Raw genomic sequence first — 20,379 nt, forward strand, 5'->3', positions numbered from 1 at the left:
GTTCAGTTATACTACTAAAGTGTCAAAAGTCCCCAATAGATGAATAGAAATGAGTATAATCAACAAGACAAGTCTGAGCAATTCTTTGGTCATTGAGATTGGCTGTGCGATTCCCGATACTTAAGCGCCCAAAACTGTCATATCACTCGATCGTTATTCTCGACAGCATCATTCGGGCAGCGAGGTTCTTTGTGCTCTGCATCACGATGGATCTCGTACATGGTAATCAGATGGAGATATGATGCAGATGGAAGCCAAATCCAGGGAGACGTTTCATGAGCCATACTATAAAGCTGTCGTGATTTACCCGAAGCCCTTCTCCTAGACCCTTTCACCCGATGGCTGACCCCAGTCACGTGAAGAAGATTGAGAGCGAAAGGCAAGGACTGCGGTGTTATACCCACTGTGAAAGTACTAACCCTTGGTGACACACAAGACTGGCGTATGTTCAATTTTGCAGTCTGGGTGCGTATTTTATGGGCGCTCTTCAACCCCCGACCTCACAATGGACTTCAACGCCCCTTTACCGAGTCAGCGCTGCTGTATTACGACTACGCGCTAACCTTCAAAAGCGAAGTCAACTATATTTGGAAGAAACCTTTCCGACTCTCAACTCCTCTGTACCTCTGCTGTCGATACGCATTGGCAGCGAACCTGATCTACGTCCTCGCCATTTCGTCCGAAGTAACGGGACTAGAGGTCTGTTTAATTCTTCCATATATGCTGCTTGCGTGCTATGATCGCTCACCTTACTTTCAAGTGCGTGTATCCCAGTCAGCTTTCCTATTCGCATTTCTCTTAGAGACGCGTATGCAGCTGCAACACCGGCTATCTTCTTTGCGGAGTACTCAGTATCTTTGGCCATGCTGGGATAATTAGTCAGTTCAATCCCCTATTTCTCTTACCTATAGCCCATGACGATGGGACCTAGTAACCTGGTCCTTACGAACTTGGGCGTTCTGGAACAAGAGTAAGATCGTCCCAGGTGTCCTGGGTCTTTTGGGAGCCACAGTATTAATACTACTAATTGTACGTGCCCCCGTTAGCAGAGGCCTGTGTCGCGGCGACTACTAATCCACGGGGATTTCAGATTCGTGCACCATTCAACCGATGCGATGGCAAGCCCGCACTACCAGGGTGCGCTCCCCATCACTCACTGGGCGGCGATTGAGGCTAACTTTAGCTGCTTATTATCCCTTCTATCTTCTGTGATAATATGTGATGAAGAAGTGAGTGCAGGGCTTCTTGCCCCGGGGGCGCGCACAGTTTCATGACATGGCTTTTTATAACTTTCAGTCCGCGGCGCGATATCAGCCATCATGATATCCTTCGACGTGCTAGCCTTTGCGTTGGCAAGCGCCCGTGCATGGAACACTGTTCGAAACTCTGCGGACCTACCTAAAGCCGCCCGCTCCCCTCTTCATTACGCGATATTCTCTCAAGGTAAGTACCTTACGTCTCCTCCACAGTACCTAAGACTCCCTTTCTGATCGCCGTGACAATAGGGCTGATATACATATTGTACGAGGACAACCCAAAGAGACCACTTCTAGGTCGATGACAAAGATACCGCTTACAGGCCCATATTCCTGCTATCCGTGACGTCCCTATCGCTTAACTGGGTACGTCTCAATAACTCATCCAACATCGCGCCTTGGCCTCATGCGCTCAACCACCGACAGAAAGTTCCCGTTCCATTCGCCCGCATGTTAAACGCCTTGAAGCTACCGTAAGTAGTTCTCGAGTCTGCTCCCTGCCATTTTGAAAAGGCAACAGTAGAACAGATTGGCAGGCCTCCTCACCGCGCGGTTTTTGCTCAAGCTACGTGTCTGCTCAGACTCGGAGAACTGCGACCTAGAAAGCCATCTCGCTAGTGAACCTCGGTTGGAGGACGACGGCATGGTGTTCGAAGACGGTCCTTCAACCGGAATGAAATCCGAAGGATCCATCCTTGATGAGTTGGGAGGAGATGTAGGGCCTTGTCATTGTAGAGGACGTGCATCATGCGAGTAAACCAGGCCAATTGTACGCACGTACAGATTCCACGGAAGAACCGAAGGCAGACGGATAATAACACCTCGTTTTGAGCATCGTTCCAGCCTGTGTGACCAAAACGAGCCGCGCTTCGATACAAAAAGCCAAATCTCATTCATCATAACCGAAGTCTAAAAATCCTAGGACATCACCCTTCCTTATCTTCCTCCTGTTAGACATAGTCAGGTTATCGAACCTATTACGATGAATACTCAATACAAGACTCACTGGATTCTGGCAACGTGTCGCACCGGCTTCCACTTCTCTACGGCCCCCGTTGCCTCGGGCTTGAACTCGCCAAGAAGCGAGATACGATACCCTCCATTCCAACAGAACAGACTCTCAACAATCCGCGTCTGAGCATCATCGATTGCCGCTTCACCAACCTCACCATCTCTATCCACACCGCCGTTTCGGCTACCCTCAGCACTGTCATCACCGCTCTCGCTCGAATCATCTGATCCAAAGTGAAGTTGATCCAAAAACGCATCCTCGACAATCGCGACAGCTCGTTTCTCCGCAGCATCGCACTCGGAAAAGGTCTCCCATCTCTCCGGATTCCAGTGTTGTTGAAGGTAAACGTCTACAGGGATGATCCTCGCCGGATCCGAAGGTCGTAAACCACGGCTTTTTCGTAGTGTCGGGGCTCGAATTTCGTCGACCTCGCCGGTGAAATCGACAACTACGACGCAATCCCGTGGATCCTTGTCAGGGTAGTACCTCCGTGCCAGACGATCCCATTCTCGATGTCTGAGATTCAAGGCGACGGAGGTTAGATGTAGATGGTAGGCGCGTGATGATGGTGAATAACGGACGCCTTCGCGCCTCAACTTGACTGTCATCAGGGTTCAGTACCAGCAGTAAAGTCGAGACAGAGAACATACGATGGCTGAGGCGCATGGTATAACACTCGTCTCGATGACCCGCAACCCAATCCTCTTTTTGGCACTCGTGACTGCAATAGACCACTGTCCGACATCGAGAGCACTGGCTTAGCTGTGAGAGTCGCTTTCGTGGTCTGCGCTTGTGCTATGGTAGTCTAATTCAGCTTGTACGAAGAGAATCGCAGATTCGAAACGAACATACCGCGTAGTTATCACAGAAATCGATCCCATCGTTCTCCACCGCCTCCATCATCGCGTATCGCTCATCGATTCCACCGACAAAAGTGTGGAACACGTCGGATGTATTCAAGGCCCTTTTCGTTGAGAATTCTACCCACTTCTCCTTTGGAACGGTCGCCACAGCCTCCTTCAACGCCCTAATGACCGCTGGATAAAACGAGAACCCCCTCCATGCTCTCACGACGGAGTCGCATAACCGGCTCACCATGGCATTCTCGCCAAATCCTGTGTCGGGACAGGTCAGCATCCCCAGCACCAGCGGGCGCATCATTCCAGCTCGCAGCACCTCGACGACGCCCTTTATCGGATCCGCTCCGCGCTGATACGCTGCATGTAGCACGAGAGCAGACATGCCAAACTTCTGCTTCGAGTCGATTTGGGGGGAAAGTGTCACCAGAGTTCTAATGCTTTGGTCCAACATCCGGCTTTCTCGGAGTCCGCGATGGATAAGGACTGATTTCGAGGCGATCTGAGGGAGGTTGGAGAGGAGGGTAAAAATGTAGTTCGGCATGTCAAAGCCAGGTTCGCTCTCGAGCACTTTAAGTGTGACAGTGATCCGGAGGACGTATGAGTCGCAAAAAGCCGCGAGCCTTCTTCGAGATGAGGTGATGGATTCGACGAGGAGGTCGTACCCCTCCGGATGTCCTAGATACCTTGCAAAGAGGGTGACGAGAGGACATCCGGACACGTTGTCAAAGACGAAAGGCATGCCGTTGTCACAGCGCCGGTCATTCCAAGACTTTAGAAAGAAAGTAACCGTCTTTGGTGAGCAGAGAATTTGGTCTTCCACTTGAGGTTCGAGTCTCATCAAAATGACAACCGTTAGCACAGCAAGATGCAGTGCAGCGGATGCAACTTCAGCAGAGAGGTTCGTCCCAAGGACATACGCAGTGAAGACGTTCACCCAAGAGAGGATGTCGTCCATTTGATCCATAACCTTTGAGATCGTGGCCCGGATATACGTTGGGCCCCGGTAACAATTCGAGATGCATGCAGAGAAACATTGCAATGCACCGCGACAGATGCCGGAAAACGCGGCAACCTCTGAGGGGTTCGTGGGTAGCTTCTCGATTCGAAGATGGGCGAGCGTCGCGTCTAGAGCAGCAAGGGTGTAGTTTTCAGGAGTAACGATATCCGAAAGATGTCTGAGAGCCAGTTCGTCACCGTTCTTTGCCCGTTCGATGAGCTTTACAGTAACAATCGTCCTAATCAGAAAGGTGAGCATTAAATGGGCCGTTCACTTACTCACATAGGCGGGAATCCTCGACATGGCCTTGGGACTCCAAGAGGCGATGACCGTTGACCGTGAACAAAGGAAATAAAGCGCTGACGCCATGGATGCCAAGCAGGTAGCGAATGGTTCTCCGCTTTGAACTCCGCTTACCTCCTCATGGCACCGGGCAAAATTTTGGCGCCGGCGGTTGTTTAGCACGCAAAAAAGTATTCCATAGCCCACCGCGAGGGTCGAACTCGCAGCCTTCAGATTCCAAACGGAAGGAACTACCCGATCCTAGACGGTAAGAGTCTGACGCTCTATCCGATTGAGCTAGGCGGGCATGTTAACAGCAGGTCATTGCATCTTACTATGGAGGGCCGAGATATCGAATAGCTCGGGAGTCGAACTAGCCAGGTCCCCTCTTGTAAATTGTACATAACTAATCTCATGCATAGTATTCTCACATACATTCACTGTCCGTATGTACTACCCAGTATGTGAGAGAGGCCGAATTGTGAACGTTGCTGAACGCTCCTCTGCTCGGCGCCCGTCATGTCAGCGTCGTACGAGTGCCATCACCAAAAGGTACCTAAGATAAAGTGATGTCGGGCATCCTTTCAAGGAGAGGTGTTTCCTTCGAAGGAGTGGTGGCTTCGGTAAAAGGTGCCGAAATGATGGCTGAACTTCGCTCTTCATTGGTATGTTTGGGGGATGTATGAGGATCCTCTTACCTCGATGCGATCCTTTTTGTAACATTTTAATGAAAGCAGAATTTTTGTTCCTTGCTGTCAAAGTCCCCGCTTCAGAGCAGCAAGCTTCGCTCGGTGTGACGTCATGACCCGCCAGGCTGGCCGGCTTTTACGTCGCTAGTTCGCTTGGCGGTCCGCGGGGTGAACCTTTTAGAACCTTTTAAACAAGTCGGCTTCATTTCAGTATATTTCACTCAGTAAAACGTCGTCCATTGAAGGGCCGTCCATTGGAACAGTAGTGTGATTATCCCGGGTGACAAGAAGGATCACTCGATATTTCATTGTATTGAATGGTTAGGTACCTTTTGGTGATGGCAATGAAAAGCCATCGGTACTCAATAATAGTGCCATATCGTTGTCAATTTTAGTACTGCTAGTCTAGCTGCAGCAAGTGGTCGTCGCCATTGGGTGTACTACTACGGAATATAGATAACAAGCAACGTTCCGCTTCTATGGGGTCCAGATATCTACGGCTATAGAGTTTCTACTATCTTTAGAGCATCTCTAACTACCTTAGACATACTTTCGCTCATTGGATACATGGAAACAAAGTCGTCACTGGGATCAACCCAGACATGATGATCGTGCTCGAGAGGATTAAGCGTTACTCGTGGCTCGGTCTCCTCGGCACCACATTCCACCTGGACAACCAAGTTAAACTGAATGTTGACGCCTTTCTTCGTCGTATACTCGAACCCATCAAAAACTCCCAAAACCCGTTCTACTTTCAGCCCAGTTTCTTCTCTCGTTTCTCTGATCGCCGTCATGATCAAGCTAGAATCTAGCTCCCTTTCCGCTCCTCCCCCGGGTATTTCGTAATGTGACGGATAAAGGTCTTCATCTGGACTGCGTCGCACTAGTAGAAGCTTCTTCGTTAGAGAGATGATTGCCACCCCTACGATCAGCTTTTTGTCGTGGTACTGATTGGCTAGCTCGGATAGTGGGACTGCAAGGGTTTCCGCTGATGGGTCGACGGGAACGGGGATATTCGAGTCTAGCATTGACGAGATGGACGTGGATAACTGCCTGTCTTGGGGGTTTATGTCGATGGTCTGAGGGGATGTGCCAGATCAGATTACATATCTCGCTCAAGTCTTTCTCTTCCTTGCAGTTCAAGCTCCGATGAGGTCATCACAAACGGTTGATCCCCGTCGATGTCGGCTTCAAGCAAGACGGAGCTTACCTGAAACGAAGGCACAACAGTTGATACCGCGGATGTAAATAGTCTCATCTCTCCCTGACAGAATAACCCAATGTGACCTTGGCAATTGCCCCAATCATTCACCCACGATAGTCTATGCATCTGGTTGCTCCTATTTTCGTACAGGTAGGCGAGCTCAAGGAGAGCGATGGTTTGGTTACACTCACAAATCAGAACGCTAGATCATAGAGTACTGATCGTTGGAAGTTAAAGAAGCTAGGCTCATCGTAGCTAAGCGTGTAAGTTTTAAATGCGTACCGCTGGTGAAACGCGGTTCCCGCTCGATAGTCACGGATGTACTAGTGTTAACTCGTACAACTACCATCAAGTGTACCCCTCTTTTTCAATCCCACATTGGTAGTGCAACCCAGTACTGTCTCGCCGCAGCTCTCTATTGTGAGTTTTCAGTCTCCCCGAAATGGAGCTGGGCGCTTGAGGAAGCGCCCGATGGCAGTGCTGCCCCAAATATGGCACAACAAGAACTCGAGGCCCATGAACGTGCATTGACGAAAACCGAAGGATACCTAATTGAGAACACTTCGTATAGATACCGCCCATGAGCACCTTATGACCGTAAGATATCTCTTCGGGCACCCTGAGAATGCCAAATAATACACGTACGTCTTCCAAAGGCGTGGCCTCCAGGTGGCTTCGTGTGCGGTCGTGTACCTATGTGTGCCTGAAAACCGAAATCCGAGGCTCGTACATTCGAAAGTACAATTATAAGCTCTATCTCCGTACCTTACCACGATTTCTGTGCACACGACCACACCGTCCTGCTCGTGCGTTGAAATACTGACAACTTTACATTGGCGGACCAATCCTCAGACCACCGAAGATATCGAGCCAGGTACAGGCATCCGTGATAAACCAGACGACTGCAATGAGCTACCTTCTACCATCTGTCGATCGTAAAAGAAAGGGCCAGTCACAAAGAAGAATACTCTAGATTAGGGCCTTTCCACGAATGCTTCCGTCCCTTAAAATTCGGTGCTAATTAACTTCCGAAGATTAGTGTACATGTATTTCGGAGACATGAAATTGGAGAAGCGACTCCCATGTTGGAATTTCAGTTTTGGAACGTGCATACAAATGGGACTGTGTTGCACATGGAGAGTGACAATGAGCGTATGGATATACGAGCGGGAAGGGGAGCAAGCGGTGTCTATCAAATGATACGTATCCATTGACGCTGTGTACCTGCGATGGAAGCAGAATGAAATGACATATTCGCTAATGCGGCGACAGAGGCACGTTCATTGTAAGCTGGTGTTTATTCCTTACCAGGACAATGGCGGCCTAATCTGAAAGGTGTGGCGGACATGTGCCCTCCAGCCTGGTGACCATTGGAGATGCCGCAGCTATTGTGACAGAAATAATGCGACTAGCCCGCAAATTCAGGTACACACATACTGTAATGAAGGTAGTCGAGGTTAGATAACTCTTCAGACGCTCAACGCACGTTCATAAATTGATCGACATCATCCATAAAAGGAAATGCTGTCTGGGCAGTGCTGGTTCGACCCGACGAACTGCCATTAGACTCGGGTAAACAAGTCAGATTTCGTCTTCGATACGATAGAAGTCTAGCTGATCCTCATCTCGACAAGTTCCAGTCCTTGGAACGAGACAGATACAGCCCAGAGGGGAGGCACGCGACCATTCTGAATCTCTTGGCGCGATGTCGCTGTTAGCCGAACGAATTGATGGGAGCGTTGCTACCGGCTCGGACGAACGTTCGAGGATTACAGTGCACCACACCTGCATAGTCTTAACTGACCGACATGTTGGTATCAAACATACCCCACTACTCGGGGTATTAAAGGAAGGCGGAGATGAGACATTACCTACTCGGCCTTCCCAGTTTTCCTTCCTTCCCCGTGGCCGTTTTCTTCGAGGACAACCAAGATGTCCGGCACTCTGCATCAGTGGGACTATCTCTTCGCCATTGGCCTCATCTTTTCCGCTCTCGATGCGTTCATGATCGGAGCGAACGATGTCGCCAACAGCTTCGCGAGTGAGTACCCTGACCTACGCCGACTCAACAGCAGCTGACAGTATCACTAGCGTCGGTCTCCTCAAAGTCCCTCACCCTCCGCCAGGCCTGCCTGGCTGCCGCTGTCATGGAGTTCCTTGTATGTCTATCAGATGTCCAACCCTCGAACACTCTCTCATTCTCCTGCGTTAGGGCGCGGTACTTGTGGGCGCTCGTGTGACGAGTACGATTAAGGATGGTATTATCCCGTCTGAAGCGTTCCAAGGCAACGCTGGAGTGCAGCTACTTGGGTTCACTTGTGCCATCGTCGCTTCCGCATGTAAGTACCGCAAACATCTATGTCCACCGTCGAGCTAACAGGCTCCCAGCATGGTTGTCACTCGCAACCCGCCTATCCTGGCCTGTCTCTACCACCTACTCCATTGTTTCCGCCGTTATCGGTGTCGGTATCGCTACTGCTGGCTGGGACGCGCCAAAGTGGGGCTGGAACAAGGGTAAAGGTATTGCTGCTATTTTCTCAGGTCTTGTGATTGGTACGTCAAACACTACTATCAACATTTGACCCGATATTAACTTGCCTATCCTAGCCCCTGCCCTCGCCGGTGGCTTCGGTATCGTCCTCTTCTGCTTCGTCAAGTTCGCTGTTCTCTTGCGATCAAACCCAACGAGATGGGGTCTCATCACCGCACCCCTTATCTTCTTCCTTGTCGGAGCCGTATTGACGATGGCCATCAGTAAGACTGTCTTGTACTCTGTCGCTCATATGGATTCTAACCGACTTTCCAGTCTTCAAGGGTTCCCCCAGCTTGGGTCTCAAGGACTTGGAACCAGGTCCTCTGGCCGCCGCTATTGTCGGAACTGCAGCTGTCGTCGCTCTCCTCTCCATCCTGTTCTGGCTTCCTTACGTCCACGCGAAAGTTGTGAAGAAAGATCACAGTTCGTACTTTTCTCCTTGAGAATTGCGATTTCGATCTAACCCTCTATCAACAGCTCTTCGCTGGTATCACTTCTTCCTTGGTCCTCTCCTCTGGAAGCGACCACCCCCTCCTGACGCCGGTGCCATCTCTGCCGTCCCCGACTATCGCATTCGTGAGACCAACGAGCTCGATGCTAGTGGAAACCCTGTTGGTAAGTAAGACAGTGCATCTTCATAGTCCACGCTGAACAAGTCTGTTAGTCGGCAGCGAGACTGATTCTGAAAAGGTCAACGAGAAATCGAAAGACCAAGAAGATTCTGAGCCTGTCCCCGAACCAAAGGTCTACCCCAGTGCTCTTGCTGAGGCCGTTGAGAAGCACCCCATCGAAGGTGCATGGGCTGAACCAAGGAACCTCGGCATCGTTCTGCGCTATCGCATCTTCCCCTGGATCAAGACCGTTCTCACCCACGGAACCTCCGTCGATATCCACGCCCTTCAAGCCGCCAAACAAGATGCCACGACCGCCAAGCACATCGCCGACGTCCACTCCCGCGCACGCCAATTCCCCAACGACACCGAGCACCTCTACTCCTTCATGCAAGTTTTCACCGCTTGCGTTGCCTCCTTCGCCCACGGTGCCAATGACGTCTCTAACGCCATTGGTCCCTTCTCCGTCATCTACCACACATGGAAGACTGGCGAGACAGCCGACAAGACTCCCGTTCCTGTTTGGGCTCTCGCCTTCGGAGGTGCTATGCTTGTTTTGGGTCTCGCTCTCTGTATGTATCTCACATTCCTAGTCGTACTTGAGCCATTTACTCACTCCTCTTCCTTCAGACGGATACAACATCATGCGCATCCTCGGAAACCGAATCACCCTGCACTCACCCTCGCGTGGATTCTCGATGGAACTCGCGGCCTCCATCACTGTCATCCTCGCTTCTCAGTTCGGTATTCCCGTATCCACCACCATGTGTATCACTGGTGCAACCATTGGCGTTGCACTTTGCAACGGAGACATCTGGGCGACCAACTGGCGTGCCATTGGGTGGATTTATGTGGGATGGATCGCCACTGTCCCCATCGTCGCTACGCTTAGTGGTTGCTTAATGGGTATCCTTCTCAACGCCCCTCACTTCTGATGTGTCCCTATTGCCTTGATTGCCTAGTACTGTCACTCGACACTTTAGTTTTACATGCTCCTTTCCTTATCTCTGTATGTAGCATTAATTCACGGGTTTTAGCCAACGCCGCACGAGTCCGAAGTCGGTTTCCAACCAACTAACGCTCCAGTCTCAAGTAAAGAAGTGAGAGGTTGATGAAACTAAACTGCGGATAGACACTTGGAGTACAATTCTCTTCGCGTGAAGTAAGGACCGTCTCTGCAAAGTAGTGCACTGACAGCACGCTGTAATGAATGCAATGGGATTTCCCGAAAGGAAGAGCTAGTATAGGCGTGTATGGAGGGGTAGAAGTCATGAACAGAACGAATTAAGAGGAAGCAAGGCTGAAGAAAACGATGATTCAGACGCAAAAACGACAAGACGAGCAAATCTGAACGAACGCGATCGATGGGTATACTACACACCGGAGCGTGCCCCAGCCTTCTCCTCCAGCGCATTGGCTTTGAGGCTCGAGCTGCCGTTCCCCACGTCAACGGCTGAGGATGAAGACTGAGTGGACTGAGAAGAACGGTCGTCTACAGTGTCCCGTGGATAAGGGCTGGTTCCATGACGTTCGTCATGGGCTGCGGCCATGAACATGAGTACGGTGCTGGAAAAAGGATCAGCTCTTGCGTATGACGTCTCGAGAATAGTATCAGCTACTACCTGGCCAGTGTGGAAACGAACGCTATCCATATGAGAACCATCCACGCGATGTTATGTGGATATCTTCGATAAACTGATTCAGTTCAAGCATCAGCCTGGGGAAAATTAAGAAGATCCAGTCATACCAAGGGGAGGCCAATCGAATCGCTGCAGCATCGTGACGATCGTGCTCTCGTCGGGCCCAACGACGAATGCTGCGTGAGTTGTGATGATGATCTATAGTGCTAAGGCGTCAGTGTGGCCGTTCAGTCCAGCGGAGGGAGCTTTGCTCACTGTGCTCATCAACGCTGCGGCGGCCATTCCCATCGTAATACCTACCGCTAGACCTTTCTTTGCCCCGTTATACCACTGAGGATACTTTCTCCTGGGCCAGAAGACGAGGAAGAAAAAGTCTGCACCGAACAGAGTGGCAACGAGAACGCAGAAAACGATGGTGACGCATTGCGCTGCGTAGATATCATTGTTGAACACGACCATCGTGTGACCAGAAGCCTCTTCAATGTCTGACTCGTGGAAGTTATACTTCGATAGAGAGTAGGTTGCCGTGCACTGATGAGCGCATGAGTGGACATCGTACAGACATCGAATGGTTGAAGCATACCTCGGCAGAAAGAGCCGTGATCATTGCAATCTGAAGATGGAGAGCCGTTGAAAACTCGACCATGGAGTACGACGAGTCCTTCTCACCTGGTATACGACTGTTCTCGCAACTGTAAGTTCGAGTACCACCTTTGGGGAATGATTTACTCACTAAACCTCTCCTTCCGCAGATGCCATTGGGGATCGAACATGTTTTTGTGGCCAAATGCTCCCCAATGCATCTCGGACAGGTCGAACCCCCAAATGATAGCCATTTTCACCGTCCTGGAAACCTGACGCTGAACCGTTTGTCAAAGCAGAGCCAACCGAAAATTGCAAGGTCGTCGAAGTCAAGTAGGAATAGCAGCTAGCCAAGAGAAAAGGAGCATACCCATGGGCTGGGGTACTTAAAGTATCCATTCGGTGGAGTTCTCGAGGCTGGGCGAGTAGGACGGAGGTTGTATGGCCGTGCAGTGGTCGGTGGAGCCTCTATGACGAGCCATTTCCCCCCGAGCTCCCCACGATGATGCCTGTGGCCACTGCCTGTTAAAAACTACTTTCAGAAGTCCTGTCGCCACTCAGATCCCACGGTGACCGGAACAACTGAAAGACCTGGTAGAGTTCGAATGGAGGACACGGCGGTGCATGGTAAAGGGGAGTTTACCAGCAAAGGAACTCGCGAGTCGCGTCGGCTATCATCGAGGAGTATTTCGGATCATATTTCTGAAACTCAGTCATGCCGAGTCGGCAAATTGTGTGGAAAGTCTGACGATTTAGAGGAATCGCAGCGAAGTGCCTGCCACTACAAGTGCCCAGATCCGACTGTCAATTCGGGAGTACATTATGGTAAAGTGTCTTCAATAACCTCCATTGGAACTCAGAAATCCGACCGCAGGCGCCTCTTCGAAATCCCTAGTGTCGAGCGAGTTTTCATCACGCTTGGCCGGACGTCCACGATGTACATTCCCCGGTTGAGGGCGGAACGAGGGACTGAATTGCGACCTTTTCCGGAACCGAGACCACACGACGCCTTCGTTGGACAAGAACCCATGTTCCAATCCGCCACCAAAGCCCCCGTCTCCTGCAAACCCTCGATTACTGGGCCATTTATGCAACACGAATCCAATGCAATTACTCACCGTGGAATAGATACAGTAGAACATCACCTCGTCGTCTTCCACCTCGTCCTTAAAGCCACAAAATAGTTCTCCTTCGACACCATGGAGAAGCTGTTCGCCTGGAAAACCGAGGTTATCTTGGTATGGGCAGGCATAAGTACACATTTGTGGGTATGGCTCTTCATGTGAAGCCCCGAGAGCGGAAAGGGATAGGATAACTAACGCTGCGACGAGTGCGTGCAAGGGGATCATGGCGGCGATTCAGAGTAACAACAACTCGAAGAGAGGGGAGCCAGAGAGAGCTGAGCAGGTTATACATTCGCTACATTCTTGTCCTATTTATGAGAACCGGACCCACTTCTGTACGTGTGCATCTCAACTTGATTTGCCATTCAGTGTGAGAAGATGTACATGGTGCATAGAGCTCACACTACGTAAATCGTTCGATAATGGAAGTCCGTTTAGTCAAAGGTCCAATAAAAGGTGGACGAAGAGGTCCACGTTACTCAATCCCCGTCGTCAGAGGCCTGCGAGAGGTCAAACTCAAGGAGCGATCGCCACGCTGGCCAACCATTTCTGATTAGGATTCTCGGGAGGACCGCATCCCCAGGTCTGTAACTGTACCCAATCCTCCTTGAGCCCATTGGTATCATCCATGCATTGCCCTGGCACCGTAGGGTGACTTTCGTGAGATTCTTGTCATATCGCTCGAGGAAAAAATAAAGGACTGACCTCCAATGGTTGAGAATGTGTAACGGCCATTTGTATCGTCGTAGACCCAGACCTGGGAGGGGCGTCCGTCACATTGCTGAATGGTCAGTAGACCGCCATTGTGTGGGTCTAAAGTATTTTTCGTTAGGCTTCCATCGGCGGGGCTCGGTCTGAGCTTGACGTACTACTTCCAGCATCGAGACAAAGGTCTGTCCCGAAAAGGCGCACTTCACCCGGAGTAGTGGCTGGAGAAGGGACTAGCCATTTCTGCGCTGGCGTTCCGTTGCATCGATAGCTAGGTACTCACGTTAGCACGCGTTCAGAGGAATTACTGACGACAATGAGCGAGTGACTCACAGCTGGACCGGCGTTCCAGGAGTAAATGCGGCAGCTCGAACGTCAACACACCAAATCCGGTCTCCTGGCACAACGAGCTGGATTTCTTGACCATTCTGTTCCCAACCAGGCGGCATAGTTCCATTCGGGCACCATCTAGCATTGCCTCAGTCTTTATCCAACACCACAAATAATAAAGGGCTTACTCAACGACGTATCTCGCCCCTCCGAATGGGCATGATCGCAAAGGCAGAGCGGGAGAGGATGAAACAGGGATCGCGTTCTCTGTAAATGCTTGCTTTTCTGAGTACGCCTCAGAGCTGCTGCAGGTGGCTGGCTCGCACGTAATAGTGGTGCATAGCCCATCGACCTGTTCTCAACCAGTTAGGAATATCCGTACATTGGAACTCGACGAGGGTACTTACAGACTTGGGGTGCTCAGGTACACTGATACTCACACCCACGTTGCTCACTCCGGCGTCTTTGACGATGTAGTAATAGAACCGCTTGTGGTAAAAGGGCTAATCAGAAACTATGTTGGTACGACGGTATAGACACACTTACCTCGCCCCAGAAGAACACCCTAGTAGTAGCACTCCCGTCGGGGTTCCCCCCGTTGAGGGTATTGTAGATCACAGTGTCGAGACCCAAGTTCGCGAAATGGTCGCCGCCTGGGAGGAGAGGGCCAGTATCGACACCGTCGATGAACAAGCGCATCGTATTCCCGCAGTTGTTCCTGATCCTCGCGCTGAAGGTATTCTGCGTCAGGGCACCCCCCAGTAGCGCGAACGTAGGAAGGCATTTTAAAAGGAACCTCATCATGGAGTAGAAGACCGCTGGAACAGGATAAGAGAGGGAATGAACCTCTGTGGACTCTGGCACTCCCCCACCTTTTATGCACGCCAACGACCTGCCAAGGGGATGCCCGTTTGGCTTCCGCTGTAGCCCCCGTCAAACTGCCGTGATGTTCTAAAATACCTTCCCCAACTCAACGTAACGCTTGAAACTGGCCAACGATTGGAAGATTGAATTCGACTTTCACAGTGGATTGCGGAACGCTTTCAACACACTTGCCAAGAGGATTGAATGCGTTGCATTGAGTTCTAGAGGGGGGCATCACGTACCTCGTGCAATCCCGAACGTCTCCGTCAGAAGCGAGGCAGAGCGTTCTATGAAAACCAAGCAGCCTCGTTTTTGTGTTGGCGACAGAAGGGTACCATTGCGGCGGTGATCGAAAGCTATAATTAGGCTCTCGAACACAGGACGCACTGGAAGCTGTTGCCAAGTCGCCAGTGTGAGAAGCTCAGAGCTGTAAGGTGAGGGTTTATGGAATTGCCAGGCTAGGGATCCTGAGGAGATCGTGATCTTGAAATCTCTGTCGTGACATGCCTGAAGAACTGGAGGCGAGGAACCATGCCGAAAGGAACGGATAGATTTCCACAAGCGCCCGTGTATTCCTGGAGGCGAAGATGACAAGATGTCGTTCAAGACTTGACAGAAGATGTATCTCTCCTACTAGTATGGCCGGTCCGCCGCAGTGCACCGAGGACGCTGCGTCAGCGGTTGACAGAAGACAGACAGACGAAAAGAATCTGGCCTTCCCAATCGCCAGCTAAAGCTGTGACAGAACAAACAGGAGCATCTTTAAAACGCGGAAAGAACGGGCGAGAAAGCTGGACTCGGAAGTGGCACGAAAGGGTGCAAAAAGTCAAAAGCCAAACAAAGCCTTTAGATTATAACAAGGACAAATTATCGCACATAGCACCAAGCTTGGCCTTGGGTCCTATTTCTCCCAGAGACCTCGGTTCTTCCGCACCCACTCGCGGAAAGATAAGCTTCCTACACAAACCAACTCCCTCTCTTCACATCGCTTCTGGAAGAAAGCATCGTCCACCCCTTTCTCCGCTCTCTCCGCGATTTCAGAAAGCACAAGTGCGTATTCTCGAGGCATTCCTACTCTTACCCACAGCTCGACTATCTCATCTGAGAAGATGGACTTGTGAGTAATCGATCGTCCGAGAATCTCAGAAAAAATGTTTCCGACCTATGTATGAGAAGTAATGAGACCAGGGACCAGTTTGACGAATGCCGATGTCCCTCCTCGTCGTAGGTGATCAATTCTGGGACAACTATCACCTTCTCGGTCATGTCGTTGTTCTCGTTCTTGAGAGCCTCAAATGCAGCGTGTTCAATCGAAATGGTCATTAAAGCAAAGATCTAATTCCGCGACGTATAAATCTACGGAAGGAGAAATAAAGACGTTACCAATCGTCGAATACCTCCGTATTAGGTGGATCTTGAGGATACCGGGGCCTTTCTTCTATTTCCTCATTTTCACGCCCACTAAACACTAACTTCACAGGATTGTTCCCAGCCTGCATCCAAGTCTGAAGTGCGGCCCGTAATCCAGGAACATAGCCGGGCGAGCGAAGCTGGATCCGAGCTAGACAAGTCTGTGCTTTCGGGTGTCTACTCCTCTCGATGATAAAGGCCATGAACGCCTCGGTCGTCAATAGGGGCCGGTCTACCATAAAGTCGTCGATCTCCAAGGAGTGAAGTCGTGGGCAGGCAAGCGTGGAGTTGGGATCGTCGTTCGTGGGTGTGAGGGCCTTCAGGACACCATCATTGAAACCATAGTTCTCCGTCCATTCGTCATCGGACATGTTTCCGGGAGGCGACCGAATCGGAAAGGGTCGATATTTCAAGATCAAATCTTCCAGTGAATCCATGGATGAGATGAGGTCGATGATCTCCTTGCTTGTGTAGGACTCTATAAGTACTTCGACTCGCCGAAGTAACTGGGCCTTTATCGGAGTGGACCGTAGGGATATGGGTGGCACGAAGGAGAAGGAAAGGCGGTGCAAAAGGGGTGCGTCGACGTGGCAGAGGAGACTGACAGTCATAGGGCCTCCTTCCGATTGATACAGGCACAGGACCTGCAGCTGAGGAAGGGCGATGACCCGCTGAACCTGTGCATCTTCGTTCCTTGGCCTGGGGGCATTGAACTGCCCGATTCTGCAGACTCGGAGCGATGGCATGGATTCCAACAATCTGAGTACCTGCTCGTTGGAGAGGAAGGCATGTCTATTGTGGGTCGTCCAACGGAAAGTCGTCATCCGAGACCAGTTCAAAGCGTACTGGAATGGGGAAGACGCCATCCCGCGGCAGGATATGGCCTCCAGGTTGGGTGCTCGAACCAAAAGCTCGGGATCGCACAATACCGCAACGTCTTCCTCCTCTGCTTCGTTAACAACTGACACGGAACGGAGGTTCTGAAAGCGTCCCAGTTGAAGAAGAAAGGTACTGTGATTCGGTTCGTATAGTTCTTGTCGCAGTTCCCCGATGCGGTGCGTGAACGGCTGTAAGAATGTTTGAGCGATGCCACTCGGGTAGTCGACAAGCCATAGACGTATGGGTATGGGGTTCGATCGTTCTATCCATGTCTGAAGGGCAGAACATCGCAGCCGGGCTAGCCTGTCTGCCGCTGGATTCGACTCGCAGGGCATGGAGACGTAGACAGTAGACCATAATCTCTGGGTGGACAACGCAACTTCTCGCCATCTTCGACAAACCCATCCTAGGGTGTGTGGTGGTTCCGTGGAGGAGAACGTAGGGGTACGCGGAAGTGACGCGATAAAGATCTCGCGAAGAATGTCGTCGGGGATTCGTCGAATGGGGGAGGCCAGCGCGGCGTGCTTGTCGATATAATGGGATAGTTGTTCTCTGTAATTGTCGAGTAGCGCTAGCTGGGTTTTGACATTTTGGACTAGAAATCGAATCTCGGAAATCTCGAGGTCGCTCGGCGTGTAGTTGGTATCAAAGAACTGGTGAAAAGGTGAAGGTGGTAGTGCTGGAAGAGCGTTGATGAGGCGCTTGAACCTTGATAACATCAGTCAGTCTCGCATCTTCTGAATGGGACAAATGGGATAATACTCTGTAGAGTCCATACTCGTTCTTCCAATGGTCGATTCGTAATGCCGGATAGGTTCAATTCAACGTTCAACGCAACCAACCGGATATGGCGGGTGATGGAAATCAAGGGATCTTCCGAAAGACTTATCTTATCTGTATCTGTGCAACTCTTTGAAATGGTCGACTCAGCCAGTGTGCAATCCACAACGCATTCACGCGTTCCCGAAGTTTCAGAGCATAAAATACAGTTTGAATCTACACATCCGTTTGACATTATGGGGGCCTCATCGTCGTTCAAGCCGATTCTAGGAAGTCGTAGTGCTTGCCCTTTAGATCCCTTAGTATGTGGTGATATTTATGCTAGGCTCAGTACGTTCGTCTTTAAATGCCCTAGCACAGCCTAGTGCTGTTTCTGATCCCTAGGGTCTCGCTATCGTTGCAAAGCGCTTTATAGGGTTAAGCGCCCATCGGCTTCGGATGCATTACCAGTAGTTGCCTCGTTTGCACTGCATGGTACAGCCGTGGTACAACCGTCGGTGTCGGTGTGGCTGTCCCTAATCCGTACATCACGTACGGAAACTACTATATACATACCCTCCCTTCACCTTTCAAACACCACTTTCCCCTCCACCAGAACCTCTGCCAGATCGAGATGGAAATTGCAGCTGGCGTCATTGGTGCAGCCGGTACCGTAGCAGGGGTTGCGCAGACGTTCGCTTCAGGATTCTCAGCGCGGCACGACCAAGCGCACGACGCTCAAGTCGCAGTGGTTAATCAGATCAATGCATTGTTCATGAAGGCTTATCGGGAGGGCGAGATTTTGGAGGAGGATTATGAGCGGTTTCAAGTTCAGAAACTGAGGTGGGCTCCCTCTACTAGGATTAGTACTGATGTGTGTATGTGCCATGCTAACATTCCTGTGGGACTAGGGTGCATGACCTAGCTGCTGCGTACTTTGATGCTATTTGTACGTTCAAGAAGACGCAAAAGTTCTCGGTGCAGCAAAAGTTGAAGGCCAAGGACCATGTTCGGGACTGTAAGAGGAAATTGAGGGAGGGTGTACAAGAGCTGCAGATGATTTCCAATGTGAGTATATTACTTGCTAGCATCATCATCACATAGTCGTCGCTTCTTCTCCTTCCTGTGCTCACCTTCCCTTACTACGCGTGGTTGACCCTATTAGAATTCGGAATCGAGTAAAAGATTACAACCGGTGTCTGCAATGGCGACTGCAGGGTCGGTGTACCATGCAGGGCCGTTTGGACGGGATGGGATACAAGAATGGGCCGCGGGGGTATACGGCGAGAAACCATTCTTCGCAGGGGATATCGAGGAGTGGGCTCGGAATGTGTTGGTAGATCAACGTGGCCGCCATGCTGATGTTAACCACGGTTACACCGATGAACTACGAACAAACGACAGGCGCCTGTTCGATCAACCGTTCCGAATTCCTGACCCGACCCTGCGGGTGGGAGCTCAGCAGCGATTGCCACCCGTTCCAGAGCCATCTGGCTCGCGATGGTGGTTCTTCGTTTCGAGATTCACGCTGGTCCCTGGGCCAGCGTTCGAAGTGGAGGCGTTTCCGGTAGTCCAACACGACGCTGACGTGTGGAAACTGGATATTATCGCGAGGTCGACGTCGAGGGCACCTTATACCTACCACCCACCGGAGCACTACGTTTTCGCATTCCAATATGCCACCCGCCATCGAATCCAGGCCAAGAGCCCAGCTACTTCACGACAGGTACATACTCAATCGTCTCTCGGTTCTGCTAGTAGTAAATCATGGCTCGACCCACTGACTGCCCCTACCCCAGGTAAAGCTGCACCAACCACGTTGGACTGACGGCCGCGAATGGCACGCGAAATACCAAATGAGTTTCCAAGGGCTCGTTCTTCGGATGGCCTTCAGTTCTTCTTCGCCGTCAGAGGAGTCTAAGATGTTGCATTCTCCGACGTTCAGCTTTCCCCCGCCTCCGAGTCCGTCTGGGTTTGTGATGGTGAATGTTGCGACGTGTTGTGAGGCCCATGGCCTTCAGGGGACGCAGTACCAGGTTTCGAGGGGGGCAAGTAGGGAGGTGTTTAAAGCTGCTTTGAAGTTTAAGGGTGGAGGAGGAAGAAGGATGAGAAGCGAAATGGGAGGAGAGCGGGAGGAGGAGGGCACCAATGGGGAGTTTTGTTTGTATTTTAGGGACCCGGCTGGGCGGGTGGATCCGAAGCCGGTGACGGAGGGGGAGTGGCTCGAGTTGATGGTGGGATATGAAGGTGGGCCGCTGGATATGGTCGTTGTGGTGGACGGGTGTAAAACCACTAGTTCTTGGTAGATGCCTGCTATTCTCGACAGACCAAAAACCACCCAAGATCCAATTGCATCGGACGAAGTTAATCTAACTTCCTTTTACTGTACGACATACCAGAAGATCCCACTGTCACATTCAAATATCTACGACACGAAATGCGAATAGTGAACCGATATGAACTTCGAAGGACTTGTATGACTTGTCTGCACAACCGAATGAATCTATTGAATATTGAATGCTATCGAGTGTAGTAGTTGAATGCCAATGCGAACGTAAAGCGGCGTGAGCAAATGATATACGAAGGTACGTGTATGAGATAGCAATGCGAGGTAAGATGAAAATCGAAATGAACATCAG

At 50.9% G+C, this 20,379-nt stretch overlaps 7 protein-coding genes and 1 non-coding gene across 8 annotated transcripts; 2 read left to right on the forward strand and 6 right to left on the reverse strand.

Annotated features, from left to right (window-relative positions):
* Positions 1–2,127: 2,127 nt before the first annotated feature.
* CC1G_09073 (hypothetical protein) lies at positions 2,128–4,428 on the reverse strand (the record flags this gene model as incomplete). Its single annotated transcript, XM_001838393.2, has 5 exons — positions 2,128–2,203; positions 2,263–2,869; positions 2,919–3,063; positions 3,121–4,344; positions 4,408–4,428. The coding sequence occupies 5 exons, from the start codon at positions 4,426–4,428 to the stop codon at positions 2,146–2,148; spliced, it is 2,055 nt and encodes a 684-aa protein (XP_001838445.1). The 3' UTR covers positions 2,128–2,145.
* A 179-nt stretch (positions 4,429–4,607) lies between these two features.
* Positions 4,608–4,714, reverse strand: CC1G_20085. The gene has a single exon. It is a non-coding gene; the product is annotated as a tRNA-Lys (tRNA).
* Positions 4,715–5,573: 859 nt separating this feature from the next.
* Positions 5,574–5,890, reverse strand: CC1G_09074 (hypothetical protein; the record flags this gene model as incomplete). Its single annotated transcript, XM_001838394.2, has 2 exons — positions 5,574–5,596; positions 5,647–5,890. The coding sequence occupies 2 exons, from the start codon at positions 5,888–5,890 to the stop codon at positions 5,574–5,576; spliced, it is 267 nt and encodes an 88-aa protein (XP_001838446.2).
* A 2,297-nt stretch (positions 5,891–8,187) lies between these two features.
* On the forward strand, positions 8,188–10,379 carry CC1G_09076 (sodium:inorganic phosphate symporter; the record flags this gene model as incomplete). Its single annotated transcript, XM_001838396.2, has 9 exons — positions 8,188–8,341; positions 8,392–8,459; positions 8,513–8,639; positions 8,689–8,853; positions 8,908–9,054; positions 9,107–9,256; positions 9,311–9,448; positions 9,498–10,016; positions 10,075–10,379. Exons 1-9 carry the CDS (start codon positions 8,233–8,235, stop codon positions 10,377–10,379), a joined length of 1,728 nt encoding a protein of 575 aa, XP_001838448.1. The 5' UTR covers positions 8,188–8,232.
* A 438-nt stretch (positions 10,380–10,817) lies between these two features.
* CC1G_09077 (hypothetical protein) lies at positions 10,818–11,981 on the reverse strand (the record flags this gene model as incomplete). The annotated part of the gene is made up of 7 exons (XM_001838397.2): positions 11,818–11,981; positions 11,754–11,764; positions 11,668–11,697; positions 11,340–11,615; positions 11,192–11,282; positions 11,067–11,139; positions 10,818–11,010 (listed from the first exon to the last, which is right to left on the reverse strand). The coding sequence occupies exons 3-7, from the start codon at positions 11,689–11,691 to the stop codon at positions 10,818–10,820; spliced, it is 657 nt and encodes a 218-aa protein (XP_001838449.2). The 5' UTR covers positions 11,692–11,697; positions 11,754–11,764; positions 11,818–11,981.
* Positions 11,982–13,306: 1,325 nt separating this feature from the next.
* CC1G_09078 (hypothetical protein) lies at positions 13,307–14,629 on the reverse strand (the record flags this gene model as incomplete). The annotated part of the gene is made up of 7 exons (XM_001838398.2): positions 13,307–13,428; positions 13,496–13,603; positions 13,660–13,769; positions 13,832–13,966; positions 14,017–14,180; positions 14,236–14,316; positions 14,375–14,629. The coding sequence occupies 7 exons, from the start codon at positions 14,627–14,629 to the stop codon at positions 13,307–13,309; spliced, it is 975 nt and encodes a 324-aa protein (XP_001838450.2).
* Positions 14,630–16,071: 1,442 nt separating this feature from the next.
* CC1G_09079 (hypothetical protein) lies at positions 16,072–17,757 on the reverse strand (the record flags this gene model as incomplete). Its single annotated transcript, XM_001838399.2, has 2 exons — positions 16,072–17,689; positions 17,744–17,757. The coding sequence occupies 2 exons, from the start codon at positions 17,755–17,757 to the stop codon at positions 16,072–16,074; spliced, it is 1,632 nt and encodes a 543-aa protein (XP_001838451.2).
* Positions 17,758–17,997: 240 nt separating this feature from the next.
* Positions 17,998–20,046, forward strand: CC1G_09080 (hypothetical protein; the record flags this gene model as incomplete). The annotated part of the gene is made up of 6 exons (XM_001838400.2): positions 17,998–18,063; positions 18,087–18,091; positions 18,242–18,583; positions 18,652–18,808; positions 18,906–19,466; positions 19,540–20,046. 6 exons carry the CDS (start codon positions 17,998–18,000, stop codon positions 20,044–20,046), a joined length of 1,638 nt encoding a protein of 545 aa, XP_001838452.2.
* Between the last annotated feature and the right edge of the window lie 333 nt (positions 20,047–20,379).

Source organism: Coprinopsis cinerea (assembly GCF_000182895.1).
Source record: "Coprinopsis cinerea okayama7#130 chromosome 4 map unlocalized cont3.4, whole genome shotgun sequence".
In the NCBI taxonomy this organism is placed as follows: domain Eukaryota; kingdom Fungi; phylum Basidiomycota; class Agaricomycetes; order Agaricales; family Psathyrellaceae; genus Coprinopsis; species Coprinopsis cinerea.